Consider the following 13,885-nt stretch of genomic DNA (forward strand, 5'->3'; position numbering starts at 1 on the left):
AGAGCCGTGAAAATAAAAAATAATTTTTCTTTCCTCAAAAATGATTTTTAGCCCAGAATTTTTTATTTTCCCAAGGGTAACAGGAGAAATTGGACCCCAAATGTTGTTGTCCAGTTTGTCCTGAGTACGATGATACCCCATATGTGGGGGTAAACCACTGTTTGGGTGCACGGCAGGGCTTGGAAGGGAAGGCACGCCATTTGGCTTTTTGAATGGAAAATTAGCTCCAATCATTAGCGGACACCATGTCGCGTTTGGAGAGCCCCTGTGTGCATAAACATTGGAGCTCCCCACAAGTGACCCCATTTTGGAAACTAGACCTCCCAAGGAACTAATCTAGATGTGTGGTGAGCACTTTGAACCCCCAAGTGCTTCACAGAAGTTTATAACGCAGAGCCATGAAAATAAAAAATATTTTTTCTTTTCTCAAAAAATTTTTTTTAGCCCTGAATTTTTTATTTTTCCAAGGGTAACAGGGGAAATTTGACCCCAATAGTTGTTGTCCAGTTTCTCCTGAGTACGCTGATACCCCATATGTGGGGGTAAACCACTGGTTGGGCACACGTCGGGGTTCAGAAGGGAAGTAGTGACGTTTTGAAATGCAGACTTTGATGGAATGCTCTGCGGGCGTCACGTTGCGTTTGCAGAGCCCCTGATGTGCCTAAACAGTAGAAACCCCCAACAAGTGACCCCATTTTGGAAACTAGACCCCCAAATGAACTTATCTAGATGTGTGGTGAGCACTTTGAACCCCTAAGTGCTTCACAGAAGTTTATAACGCAGAGCCGTGAAAATAATAAATACGTTTTCTTTCCTCAAAAAAAAATTTTTTAGCCCTGATTTTTTTATTTTCCCAAGGGTAACAGGAGAAATTTGACCCCAAGATTTGTTGTCCAGTTTCTCCTGAGTATGCTGATACCCCATATGTGGGGGTAAACCACTGTTTGGGCACATGCCGGGGCTTGGAAGTGAAGTAGTGATGTTTTGAAATGCAGACTTTGATGGAATGCTCTGCGGGCATCACGTTGCGTTTGCAGAGCCCCTGATGTGCCTAAACAGTAGAAACCCCCCACAAGTGACCCCATTTTGGAAACTAAACCCCCAAGGGAACTTATCTAGATGTGTGGTGAGCACTTTGAACCTCTAAGTGCTTCACAGAAGTTTATAACGCAGAGCCGTGAAAATAATAAATACGTTTTCTTTCCTCAAAAAAATTTTTTTAGCCCTGATTTTTTTTATTTTCCCAAGGGTAACAGGAGAAATTTGACCCCAAGAGTTGTTGTCCAGTTTCTCCTGAGTACGGTGATACCCCATATGTGGGGGTAAACCACTGTTTGGGCACATGCCGGAGCTCGGAAGTGAAGTAGTGACGTTTTGAAATGCAGACTTTGATGGAATGCTCTGCGGGCATCACGTTGCGTTTGCAGAGCCCCTGATGTGCCTAAACAGTAGAAACTCCCCACAAGTGACCCCATTTTGGAAACTAAACCCCCAAGGGAACTTATCTAGATGTGTGGTTAGCACTTTGAACCCCCAAGTGCTTCACAGAAGTTTATAACGCAGAGCCGTGAAAATAAAAAATCATTTTTCTTTCCTCAAAAATAATTTTTTAGCCCGCAATTTTTTATTTTCCCAAGGGTTACAGGAGAAATTGGACCCCAAAAGTTGTTGATCAGTTTCTCCTGAGTACGCTGGTACCCCATATGTGGGGGTAAAGCACTGTTTGGGCACACGTCGGGGCTCGGAAGGGAGAGAGCACCATTTTACTTTTTCAACGCAAGATTGGCTGGAATCAATGGTGGCGCCGTGTCGCGTTTGGAGACCCCCTGATGTGCCTAAAAAGTGGAAACCCCTCAATTCTACCTCCAACACTAACCCCAACACACCCCTAACTCTAATCCCAACCCTAACCACAACCCTAACCCCAACACACCCCTAACCCTAGTCTTACCCCTAATTCCAACCCTAAGGCTATGTGCTCACGTTGCGGATTTGTGTGGATTTTTCTGCAGTTTTTGAAAAATCTGCAGGTAAAACGCACTGCGCTTTACCTGCGGATTTACCGCGGATTTCCAGTGTTTTTTGTGTGGATTTCACTTGCGGATTCCTATTATGGAGCAGGTGTAAAACGCTGCGGAATTGCACAAAGAATTGACATGCTGCGGAAAATACAACGCAGCGTTTCCGCGCTGTATTTTCCGCACCATGGGCACAGCGGATTTGGTTTTCCATAGGTTTACGTGGTACTGTAAACGTGATGGAAAACTGATACGAATCCGCAGCGACCAATCCGCTGCGGATCCGCAGCCAAATCCGCACCTTGTGCACATAGCCTAATTCTAACCCTAATTCTAACCCTAAGTGCAACCCTAGCCCTAAGTGCAACCCTAAGTGCAACCCTAGCCCTAAGTGCAACCCTAAGTGCAACCCTAGCCCTAAGTGCAACCCTAAGTGCAACCTTAAGTGCAACCCTAAGTGCAACCCTAAGTGCAACCCTAGCCCTAAGTGCAACCCTAAGTGCAACCCTAAGTGCAACCCTAAGTGCAACCCTAAGTGCAACCCTAGCCCTAAGTGCAACCCTAGCCCTAAGTGCAACCCTAAGTGCAACCCTAAGTGCAACCCTAGCCCTAAGTGCAACCCTAAGTGCAACCCTAAGTGCAACCCTAAGTGCAACCCTAGCCCTAAGTGCAACCCTAGCCCTAAGTGCAACCCTAAGTGCAACCCTAGCCCTAAGTGCAACCCTAAGTGCAACCCTAAGTGCAACCCTAAGTGCAACCCTAAGTGCAACCCTAGCCCTAAGCGCAACCCTAGCCCTAAGTGCAACCCTAAGTGCAACCCTAAGTGCAACCCTAAGTGCAACCCTAGCCCTAAGTGCAACCCTAGCCCTAAGTGCAACCCTAAGTGCAACCCTAAGTGCAACCCTAAGTGCAACCCTAGCCCTAAGCGCAACCCTAGCCCTAAGTGCAACCCTAAGTGCAACCCTAAGTGCAACCCTAAGTGCAACCCTACCCCTAACCCTAACCCTACCCCTAACCCTACCCCTAACCCTACCCCTAACCCTAACCCTAATGGAAAAACTAAAATAATTATATTTTCTGTATTTTATTATTATCCCTACCTATGGGGGTGATAAAGGGGGTGATTAATTTACTATTTTTTTTATTTTGATCGCTGTGATAGAACTTATCACAGCGACCAAAATGTGCAGGAACGAATCTGCCGGCTGTCAGATTCGGCGGGCGTACTGCTCATGCGCCCGCCATTTTCCAAGATGGCGGCGCCCATGAAGCAGACGGCCGGACACCGGGAGGGACATCGGAGCTAGGTAAGTATGGGGGGGTGGGACCGGAACACGGGGGGGGGATCGGAGGACCTGGGGAGCGGACAGGAGGACCGGGGGAGCCGACAGGAGGGAGGAGGGGAGCGGAACGGACATCGGGGCAAAAAGGACGACTGGGGGGGCGATCGGTGGGCTGGGGTGGGGGCAGATCGGGGTCTCCAGCCATGGCAGATGCTATTGCAGCATCGGCCATGGCTGGATTGTAATATTTCACCATTTTCATAGGTGAAATATTACAAATCGCTCTGATTGGCAGTTTCACTTTCAACAGCCAATCAGAGCGATCGTAGCCACGGGGGGGTTAAGCCACCCCCCCTGGGCTGAAGTACCACTCCCCCTCTCCCTGCAGATCGGGTAAAATAGGAGTTAACCCCTTCACCCGATCTGCAGGGACGCGATCATTCTGTGACACAGCATATGCGTCACAGGTCGGGAAGGCACCGACTTTCATGACGCATACGCTGTGTCACAGGTCGGGAAGGGGTTAAGGCCGGGGGAGGTGGCCACTAGTCGGCAAGGCCAACAGCTGAGACCTTCTGCAGCCAGATGCAGTGCGACTGTCTGCAGCCTCTGACACAGGTGTGACACATACAGTCTGGAAGTGTCAGACATGATCATGTGTTTGGCTATTTCTTCATCAGAAGAATGCTATATGAGTAGTTCTATACAAGAACTAGTAACTGCGCTGGTTTCCATTTTCTTTCAGTAAGCTTTGAGACTTACTCATCAGATGGGGACCTGCAGCTTTATTGGCGTTGGACAGCACCGGAAAAGCTAAAATGGAAGATAATAAAGATTAAATAACACTGTTAGACATACACAGTTAGGAGTAAACAAACAACTAGAACTATAGATTTCCAATATAAAATGCACTGGTTAGATTTGTATTAGATCAATAGATGTTATTTGCCATCCTGTGCAATGTATTGTAAGCGGCTCATAATTGTGGATGTAGCAAGGAGGTTCTTTGACCCATGGACAACAGCTTTAATGCCAACAAAATTGCAAAAAATATTCAAAACTATTTAATACATTCAATATTTCAGTGTATGTTTTCATTACAATTCTGACTTAATCTATATATTCTGATAAAATTTAGAAATTAAATTATTATGTCTATCCAATCATTGCCAATTTTCATTCTAAATATTTAACAGCTTTCTTTTCATTTATAGAGTGTTCTGTAGATCTTTTCTATAAGTAAAACAGAAATAAATATGGGTCAGAATCCTTAAAGTGAATGTCACCAGAAAATGACCTGTTTAAATCAAGTTTTTTTTATTTTCAATATCTACTGAGCTAAATAATAGACTAACACTTTCTGTTCTGTATGGATTCATTCTTACTATCTTCACAGGTGGGGGACCCACCATTCACAGAAGGCTCACAGCTCCCTCCTCCCCCTCTGTACAGTGACCCTTGCACAGGCCACATTAGGTCTAGCACACTCTCCCATGGAATTTACACCCTTGGATGAAGCAATTAACGCTTTAGTGGTGTGTTCAGAACATCTTGGTATATTCCCCATGTTCTATGGTGCCTGCTACTACATGTAGTGCATCAACGCTTACTTGTCATTTGTTTGCTGGGTTATAGTTGAATTATTTTCTGCTTTATCCGCGAGCAGACAAGTAGATCATGCAGCAGTGAGTAATATATAGCCCACTAGTTTACCTACTTTTCTATAGGTATTGGCTGTTTAGGGTTACGAGGCACTATATTGTTTTTGTCCTATCTTGGTTTGCTTGATAGGTTGTTTGACTCTCATAGAATCCAATGAACATCTCCAGACTGTTTCCTATGATTTACGTGGCAAACCCAATAATTGTGTATGTAAAATATAATTAAAATAACAAACAACACATTGCAAAAAAAAAAAAAAATGTTAAAAAGGCAGTTTTACCTTGTGGTCTTAAAGAAAGAATATATAGCTAATGGATTACCAATAAATGTATATTCCACATCAAGCAATGAATGCAAACATTTCAATAAATGTGTTTTTATATAATATACAACTCTATATACCTACAACTCAAATGGTACAATACCAGAATAAGCACAGAAAGAAGCAGATAGAAAAATGTCGACCCTTGGAAAGACAGAAGTATTATTTTCCATACTAACAAATACTCCTTAAATCAATCACCTGAGTGAAAACAGTCATCAGATTCTGCTTCTTCTGTGAACTGGACTGTAAGAACACTATTTTCTTCTCCCGACTCCTCCATCGGTTCATCGGCAGGACTGGGACAATCTGAAACGAAGAAAGAGAAAATAAAAACATTATATCGCGAATACCAATTTGGTTGTGGAGCATTTTTAAAATTTGCAATATTATATTTCACAATGGGTGTGTTTTGCAGTGAGTTTATTTGATATACTGTATAGACTCATGTATAAGCCGAGTTTTTCAGCACATTTTTTTGTGCTGAAAATGCCCCTTCTCGGGTTATACATGAGTCATTGTCCCAGTTTACTGTTGGGGAAGGTGAGCGGCGGGTCACAGGAGGCAGGAGACGGCAGCTGCGGCTAAAGCTTGTGCCCGCTGCTAAAGAGAAATGAATATTCACTGCACTGGCAATGAATATTCATTTCTCTTATAGTGCACACAGTTACATCCACCAGCTTCCAGAATTAAAAACAAACAAACAAAAAACATCCTACTTACCTTCCCTGCGTGCACTCTCAGCATCTCGTTTCGGCTTGCAGCAGCTCCTGCGGCCAGGCGATCATGTGTGACCACTCATTAAGGGAATGAAAATTCATTCTACTCCAAGCCTATGGGAGTGGAGAGGTGAATATTCATTATCTTAATGAGCGATGGCATGTGATCGCTCGGCAGAAGGAGCTGCTGGAAACCGGAACGAGATGCTGCGAGGACACGCAAAGAAGGTAAGTAGGATGTTTGTTTGGTTTTTTTTTTAATGCTTTTCTCATGGGGGCCATGCATACAAGGATGGGGATAAGGAGCCATGCAGAAAAGGATGGGGATAAGGAGCCATGCACACAAGGGAGGGAATAAGGAGCCATGCAGACAAGGATGGGGATAAGGAGCCATGCAGAAAAGGATGGGGATAAGGAGCCATGCACACAAGGGAGGGAATAAGGAGCCATGCACACAAGGGAGGGAATAAGGAGCCATGCAGACAAGGATGGGAATAAAGAGCCATGCAGACAAGGATGGGAATAAGGAGCCATGCAGACAAGGATGGGAATAAGGAGCCATGCAGACAAGGATGGGAATAAGGAGCCATGCAGACAGGGATGGGAATAAGGAGCCATGCAGACAAGGATGGGAATAAGGAGCCATGCATAACAAAATAGGGATTAGGGGACAATGCATACCTGGCTTATACTCGAGTCAATACGTTTTCCTAGTTTTTCAAGGCAAAATTAGGTGCCTCTGTTTTTTTTTTTTTTTTTTAAATATCGGATTGCACTCATAATTACAAGCACATATCAGTAGGGGTCACGATACTGAGACCACTACTGATCGCTCACCCCCCCCCCCCCCCCCCCCGAGAGGTATTCTGAGCAGCCCAGAAGACAGGAGTGCACACACAACCAGGTACATATTCAATAGGGAGCATTGGCTTCATTGCCTAGCACACACAACTTGGTATATTTTCAACAGTGAGCATAGGCTTCATTGCCTAGTGCACACACAAAAGGATACATATTCCATAGCAAGCATAGGCTTCATTACCCAGGCTTTCTACTGAATCCACACTCCGCGCTGTATGTGTATTGTTGTATGTGTATTCACACAGGAGCGGAGAACTCCAGTCTCCTGAGCTGCACAAATTAAAAGGAGAGGGAAATAGCTGAGCAGATGGTGAGGGTCTTAGGACATGGATTTGCTTATAATTATAAGTGCAGCAAAATATGAAAAAAATATTACAAAAGTAACCTAATAGACATACTCGTAATATAATAGATAAATAATAAAATGTAATTCCTGTACGTCTTTGAATTTATAGATAATCTAATAGCTATTTAATAATCTGAATTTAAGAAACATAATAATCTATGAGATATACTCCTAATCTACTGGATATACAGAAGTCTAATAGACAATTAAGCTATAATGTCAGTTTAATAGTAGAGTCTAACACACAGATTTGCATAAGAGCCCCACGAACCTCCTCCTACATGCCGGGATTCCATGTGTGTTTTCTGATTAATAGGCCCAGTACAACATCATTATCGAGATGTGACACAGGCGTAATGTCGCAATGGTCCTATTAATCAGAAGAGGCACCAGGTATGCCAAAAGGTAGGAGGAAGGAGATATATAGTAATCTAGTACCTAAAATCCTACTGCCAATCTGTTTATATACTTTACAAGGGTATATCACTAGTGTCAGACTTCTTGGACATTGAAATCCACTCTATATATCAGGATGAGGTGGTTTCTGCAGCATGAGCATGGATTTCTGCAAACTCCATTCAGATATATGAAGAAGTCACTGAAACTTCTGCACCAAATCTGCGGGGGGTTCACATAACTTAGTATGTTGGGGAAACCTTTATTTATGCCAGTAATTGCCACCGATTCACCTTTGTTACAGCACCAAACATCCAGGACACTGAGGTGTTCTCCCCTTTCTAAAGCAAGAGTGAAGGATTTTGGCCACTCTACTTTATCTGATCGTTTCAGGAAATCGATAAGTTTTTCAGCTCCAGCCGTAACCCCTTTCAGATCAGTCTCCTGAATAGAGAAAATGACTATTCAATTCTCTGGGCAACTCTGGAGCATACAAATAATTCATATTTACAGGTAGAAGAGGTCATTATGATTGGATTGGTTTCTTCCAGAGCTAGTGTAGAGATTCTGGAAATCACACTTCTTGGGGCAATTTTGGAGGCAATGATAGAATTTGATTGAATACGAAGGAAAGGTATAAGAGGAAGAATGACTCTTCTCCAATTATATGTCTGGCAAAAAAAAAATAATGCATTAAAAACTACATGCTTGATTCAACACGAAGTTTAGAGAAGCGCATTTTTGGTCTGTGTGCTGTCTGACTGCATAACTGCAGCTTGCACGCTCTATGATTATGCTTAAAATTTGCTCAACTACACAAGGACTGCAGTCAAGTTTTTGGTTGTTGCAATACCACAAAAAAATGCTGTAACGAGAGATCAAAATATTACATTTATCTCAAAACAGTATCAATAAAAACTTTGCCTCACCCTGCAAAAAATAAGCCCTCACACTGCTCCATCAAACAGAAAATGACATCTCGGAAAATAGTGACAATTCCCCACATTTTTTATTCACATCACTAAAATAATTAAAAAAAACCCTTTACTTTTGATATTGTCATATTCGTACAGATGCACTGTACCTGTGCCTCTGACCTCCCGGTCAGGTGCAGCAAACCCGGGAAAACAGGTGGGGGCTGCCCTAAAGTAGAGTGGTACCCGGTGACTATCAGTGGCCAAGACTATCCTCAACATCAGTGGCTCTGATGATGGTCACTTAGTTCCGCCCCTCCAGAATAAGCCCGGGCCATGGCACAGTGGGTCCATACTGACCAATGTTACATTCAGCAGCACAGATCCTGTTTACATTGGGCGAAGTGTTGCCGAAAACAGTGATCTTTTGTGCAAGCCAAAAGATCCTTTCACCTCGTGATTGCTTGTTACACAATAATGATGCAAGCCTTTCTTAACAATGCCCGTTCAGAATCATTTTGCAGTATAAATGGAACTTGCCTCGTCATTCCGAGGAATTCTTATATTGCCTTGTTGTCACATTGGTGTTTGTGTTTTCCAAGGCTGTGGTCTATTGCTATGACAACACAATACTTTGTCTTTTTTTGTAGACTGTCCTTGTTGTGATGATTTCCATGTGGTCTCCAGTAATTTATAGATGGCCTTTAATTGAGATGGAATCATAAGGCTATGTGCATATGTAGGAAAAGAGGTGCAGAATTTTCTGCACAAAATCCGCATCTCCTGGCAGAATCCGCAGCCGCGGATTTGCCGCGGATTTTATGCGGATTTTGTGTGGTTTTTATGCGGAATTGATGCGGATTTTGTGCGGATTTTCAGCGGTTTTTGCCACTATGGATTTTTATCATGGAGGGGTGCAGAAACGCTGCAGATCCGCACAAAAGAAGTGACATGCACTGCTTTGAAATCGACAGCAATTCCGCACTGATTTTCCTGCACAGTTTTTTTTTCCCCATTTAATAACATTGTGCTGTACATCACAGTGCGGTTCGGCAGCGTTTCTGCGTGGAGAAATCCGCTGCAGATCCGCATCGTGTGCACATAGCCTAATTGTACAGTATTTTACCTTAGTTGTTTCATTATGATGATGTCACAATAGGCATTTATTTTTATTCATAAGGTATTCCTTTGTGAGGACTATGACTACTGGATAGTGTTTGTCTTTATTCCTTGACTTTGTTCTACTGTGATAACGTCATAACAATTTGTCTTTTACTAAACAATAGTCTATTGTAATTATGTCATAAGTATTTGTATTTTTTCCTATCTGTTGGCAAATTATGGACTACCATGTGTACATTTTAGTTGTGTTTGTACTTTAGGAGCTTAGGTTTACTGAATGACTGCTCAACATTTCTTCATTTGTACTGTTTACATTGAATATACAGTGCCTTGCGAAAGTATTCGGCCCCCTGGAACTTTTCAACCTTTTCCCACATATCATGCTTCAAACAAAGATACCAAATGTAAATTTTTGGTGAAGAATCAACAACAAGTGGCACACAATTGTGAAGTTAAACGGAATTTATTGGTTATTTTAAATTTTTGTGGAAATTCAAAAACTGAAAAGTGGGGCGTGCAATATTATTCGGCCCCTTTACTTTCAGTGCAGCAACTCACTCCAGCAGTTCATTGTGGATCTCTGAATGATCCAATGTTGTCCTAAATGCCTAATGATGATAAATATAATCCACCTGTGCGTAATCAAGTCTCCGTATAAATGCACCTGCTCTGTGATAGTCTAAAGGCCCCGTCTCACATAGCGAGATCGCTAGCGAGATCGCTGCTGAGTCACAAGTTTTGTGACGCAACAGCGACCTCCATAGCGATCTCGCTATGTGTGACACGTACCAGCGATCAGGCCCCTGCTGCGAGATCGCTGGTCGTGTCGGAATGGCCTGGACCTTTTTTTGGTCGTTGAGGCCCCGCTGACATTGCTGAATCGGTGTGTGTGACACCGATCCAGCGATGTCTTCACTGGTAACCAGGGTAAACATCGGGTTACTAAGCGCAGGGCCGCGCTTAGTAACCCGATGTTTACCCTGGTTACCAGCGTAAATGTAAAAAAAAACAAACAGTACATACTCGCCTTCTGATGTCCGTCAGGTCCCTTGCCGTCTGCTTCCTGCTCTCACTGACTCCCGGCCGTACAGTGAGAAGTGAGAGCACAGCAGTGACGTCACCGCTGCGCTCTGCTCTCAGTGTACGGCGGCTCAGTCAGAGCAGGAAGCAGACGGCAAGGGACCTGGACACCGAAAGGCGAGTATGTAGTGTTTGTTTTTTTTGGTAACCAGGGTAAACATCGGGTTACTAAGCGCGGCTCTGCGCTTAGTAACCCGATGTTTACCCTGGTTACCCGGGTGCTGCAGGGGTACTTCGGCATCGCTGAAGACAGTTTCAACGATGCCGAAGTCGTTCCCCTGATCGTTGGTCGCTGGGGAGAGCTGTCTGTGTGACAGCTCCCCAGCGACCACACAGCGACTTACCAACGATCACGGCCAGGTCATATCGCTGGTCGTGATCGTTGGTAAATCGCTTAGTGAGACGGGGCCTTTAGACTATATGCACATTGCACACGTTGCAGATTCCCTGCAGATCTGCAGCTTTTTTTTCACGCGCAGAAAAGCTGCAGATCCGCAAGTGATTTACAGTACAATGTAAATCAATGGCAAAAAAAAATGCTGTGCTAATGGTGTGGAAAAATCTGCTCAGAAAATGCAGCAGATTCAAAAAAGGACCATGTCAATTCTTTGTGCAGATCTGCTGCGTTCCTGCACCCATTCCATAATAGAAATCTGCAGGGGTAAAAAAAAAAGAAGAAAACTGCACAAAAATCTGCAACGTGTGCACAGACCAAAAAAAGGAGCAGATTCTGACCTGAGTTTTCTGCCAAGAAATTCAGAATCTGCACAGAAAATTCCACAGTCAAATCTGCAACGTGTGCACATGGCCTCAGGGTTCTGTTTGAAGCACAGACAGAATCATGAAGACCAAAAATCACAACAGGGAGGTCCGTGATACTGTTGTGGAGAAGTTTAAAGCCGGATTTGGATGCAAAATGATTTCCACAACTTTAACCCCTTAGTGACAGAGCCAATTTGGTACTTAATGACCGAGCCAATTTTTACAATTCTGACCACTGTCACTTTATGAGGTTATAACTCTTTAACAGATACTGCTGATTCTGAGATTGTTTTTTCGTGGCATATTGTACTTCATGTTAGTGGTAACATTTTGCAATTTTCAAACTTTGTATTTTTATGCCCTTCAATCAGAGAGATATGTCACAAAAAATAGTTAATAAATAACATTTCCCACATGTCTACTTTACATCAGCACAATTTTGGAAACAAAATTTTTTTTGTTAGGGAGTTATAAGGGTTAAAAGTTGACCAGCAATTTCTCATTTTTACACCATTTTTTTTTTTAGGGACTACATCACATTTGAAGTCATTTTGAGGGGTTTATATGATAGAAAATAACCAAGTGTGACACCATTCTAAAAACTGCACCCCTCAAGGTGCTCAAAACCACATTTAAGAAGTTTTTTTAACCCTTTACGTGCTTCATAGGAACTGAAACAATGTGGAAGGAAAAAATGAACATTTAACTTTTTTTTGCAAACATTTTACTTCAGAACCATTTTTTTTTATTTTCACAAGCGTAAAAACAGAAATTTAGCCAAACATTTTGTTGTGCAATTCCTCCTGAATACGCCGATACCCCATATGTGGGGGTAAACCACTGTTTGGGCGCACCGCAGAGCTTGGAAGAGAAGGAGTGCCGTTTGACTTCTTCAATGCAGAATTGGCTGGAATGGAGATGGGACGCCATGCTACGTTTAGAGAGCCCCTGATGTGCCTAAATAGTGGAAACGCTCCACAAGTGACACCATTTTGGAAACTAGACCCCTTAGGCCGGGATCACACACAGCGAGATACGGCCGAGTCTCGCAGGTTAAATCCAAGCTCTGGCACCGGCACTCCAGAGCGGAGCGTGCGGCAGCATAGCAACACATGGAGCCGCACGCTCCGCTCCGGAGTGCCGGTGCCAGAGCTTTTTGTTAACCTGCGAGACTCGGCCGTATCTCGCTGTAGTGTGACTCCGGCCTTAAGGAACTTATCTAGATGTGTGGTGAGCACTTTGAGCCCCCAAGTGCTTCACAGAACTTTATAACATAGAGCCGTGAAAATAAAAAATCGCATTTGTTTACAAAAAAATGATCTTTTCGCCCACAAATTCTTATCTTCACAAGAGTAACAGGATAAATTAGACCACAAAAGTTGTTGTGCAATTTCTCCTGAGAACGTCGATACCCCATATGTGGGGGTAAACCACTGTTTGGGCGCGCCACAGAGCTTGGAAGAGAAGGAGTGCCGTTTTACTTTTTCAATGTAGAAATGGCTGGAATTGAGATCGGATGCCATGTCGCGTTTGGAGAGCCCCTGATGTGCCTAAACAGTGGAAACCCCCCACAAGTGACTCCATTTTGGAAACTAGACCCCTTAAGGAACTTCTCTAGATGTGTGGTGAGCACTTTAAACCCCCAAGTGCTTCACAGAAATTTATAAAGTAGGGCCGTGAAAATAAAAAAATCCTTTTTTTTCCCTCAAAAATGATTTTTTTAGCCTGCAATTTTCTATTTTCTCAAGGGTAACAGGAGACATTGGACCCCAAAATCTGTTGACCAGTTTGTCCTGAGTACGCTCATACCCCATGTGTGTGTGTGTGTGTGGGGGGGGGGGCACTGTTTGGGCACCCATCGGGACTTGGAAGGGAAGGAGTGATTGGATGGTCTGCGGGCGTCAAGTTTCATTTGCAGAGCTCCTTATGTACCTAAACAGTAGAAAACCCCCCCACAAGTGACCCCATTTTGGAAACTGGACCCCCCAAAGAACTTATCTAGATGTGTGGTGAGCACTATGAACCCCCAACTGCTTCACAGAAGTTTATAATGCAGAGTCGTGAAAATAAAAAATATTTTTGTTTCCACAAAAAAGATTTTTTAGCCTCCAAGTTTTTATTTTCACAAGGGTAACAGGAGAAATTGGACCCCAAAAGTTGTTGTCCAATTTATCCCGAGTATGCTGATGCCCCATATGTGGGGGTAAACCACTGTTTGGGCGCACGGCAGAGCTCAGAAGGGAGGGAGCACCATTTGACTTTTTGAGCACAAAATTGGCTGTGGCGTTTAGAGACCCCCTGATGTACCTAAACAGTGGAAACCCCCAATTCTAACTCCAAGCCTAACCCCAACACACCCCCAACCCTAATCCCAACCCGATCCATAATCCTAATCACAAC

General features: G+C 43.5%; 1 protein-coding gene across 1 annotated transcript in view; it reads right to left on the reverse strand.

Moving 5' to 3' along the window:
• The window catches only part of RIGI (RNA sensor RIG-I), a 148,504-nt gene that overhangs the window by 91,061 nt on the left and 43,558 nt on the right, over nt 1–13,885 (reverse strand). Inside the window, exons 5-7 of the mRNA XM_077250090.1 lie at nt 7,901–8,051; nt 5,487–5,594; nt 4,064–4,114 (exon numbers count right to left, since the gene is read on the reverse strand). Of these exons, the coding sequence (XP_077106205.1) occupies nt 4,064–4,114; nt 5,487–5,594; nt 7,901–8,051 (310 nt within the window). The remainder of the gene's footprint in view (nt 1–4,063; nt 4,115–5,486; nt 5,595–7,900; nt 8,052–13,885) is intronic.

The sequence above is a fragment of the Ranitomeya variabilis genome, chromosome 1, assembly GCF_051348905.1.
Source record: "Ranitomeya variabilis isolate aRanVar5 chromosome 1, aRanVar5.hap1, whole genome shotgun sequence".
Lineage (NCBI taxonomy): Eukaryota > Metazoa > Chordata > Amphibia > Anura > Dendrobatidae > Ranitomeya > Ranitomeya variabilis.